General features: G+C 48.0%; 1 protein-coding gene across 1 annotated transcript in view; it reads left to right on the top strand.

Moving 5' to 3' along the window:
• Nucleotides 1-158: 158 nt before the first annotated feature.
• Nucleotides 159-623, top strand: part of CBX6 (chromobox homolog 6) — a gene marked incomplete at its 5' end in the record, with an annotated part of 9,369 nt that continues 8,904 nt past the window's right edge. The window contains 1 exon segment of the mRNA XM_009865506.1: nucleotides 159-225. Coding sequence (XP_009863808.1) covers nucleotides 159-225 — 67 coding nt within the window.

Raw genomic sequence — 623 nt, 5'->3', positions numbered from 1 at the left:
TTTTTTTCTTTCTTTCTTTTTCTTTTTTTTTCTTTTTGGTTTTTTTCTCCCCCCCACCTCTTTTTTTTTTTTTAAGCAAAAAAACCAAAACCTTGTATGCTTCTTTTTCTCCCTTTGAGAAAAAGTTTTAACTTCTTGACAAATTTGACTCCCTAAAGGGAACGAGAGCGTGAGCTGTATGGGCCCAAGAAGAGGGGACCTAAGCCTAAAACTTTTCTCCTGAAGGTAACTCTTATTTAAATAACTTGGGTTTAGCCAAATGTCTCTCAAACACCAGTGGTGCGTGCCCTTGGAAGAAGTGGACTTTCGAGTCACTTGTGCCTGCTCCCTGGCTCTGGGAACATAGGCACAAGCCGATGGGAAAGGGGGTGGGGGTACAGAGACGCAGAAGCATGCGAGGAGAGAGCATGTGTGCGTGTGACGGGTGCCCCAGCAGGGCGGTCGGTACATGCGGATGTACACGGTGAGGCTGCAATCTCTCTTTCCAATATCTTCTCCCTCTTTACGGCCTTCTGCTGCCGCAGTGGAGTGCTAGCCAGCCCTGCTCCTTCTTCCTTCAGCAGCCTCTTCCATCCAGCCTCTGCCCTGCAACTTAGCAGCACCTTAAGCAATCAGGCAGCAGT

This window comes from Apaloderma vittatum, unplaced genomic scaffold (genome assembly GCF_000703405.1).
Source record: "Apaloderma vittatum isolate BGI_N311 unplaced genomic scaffold, ASM70340v1 scaffold26332, whole genome shotgun sequence".
Taxonomy (NCBI): domain Eukaryota; kingdom Metazoa; phylum Chordata; class Aves; order Trogoniformes; family Trogonidae; genus Apaloderma; species Apaloderma vittatum.
This window is presented reverse-complemented; position numbering and strand designations above follow the sequence as displayed.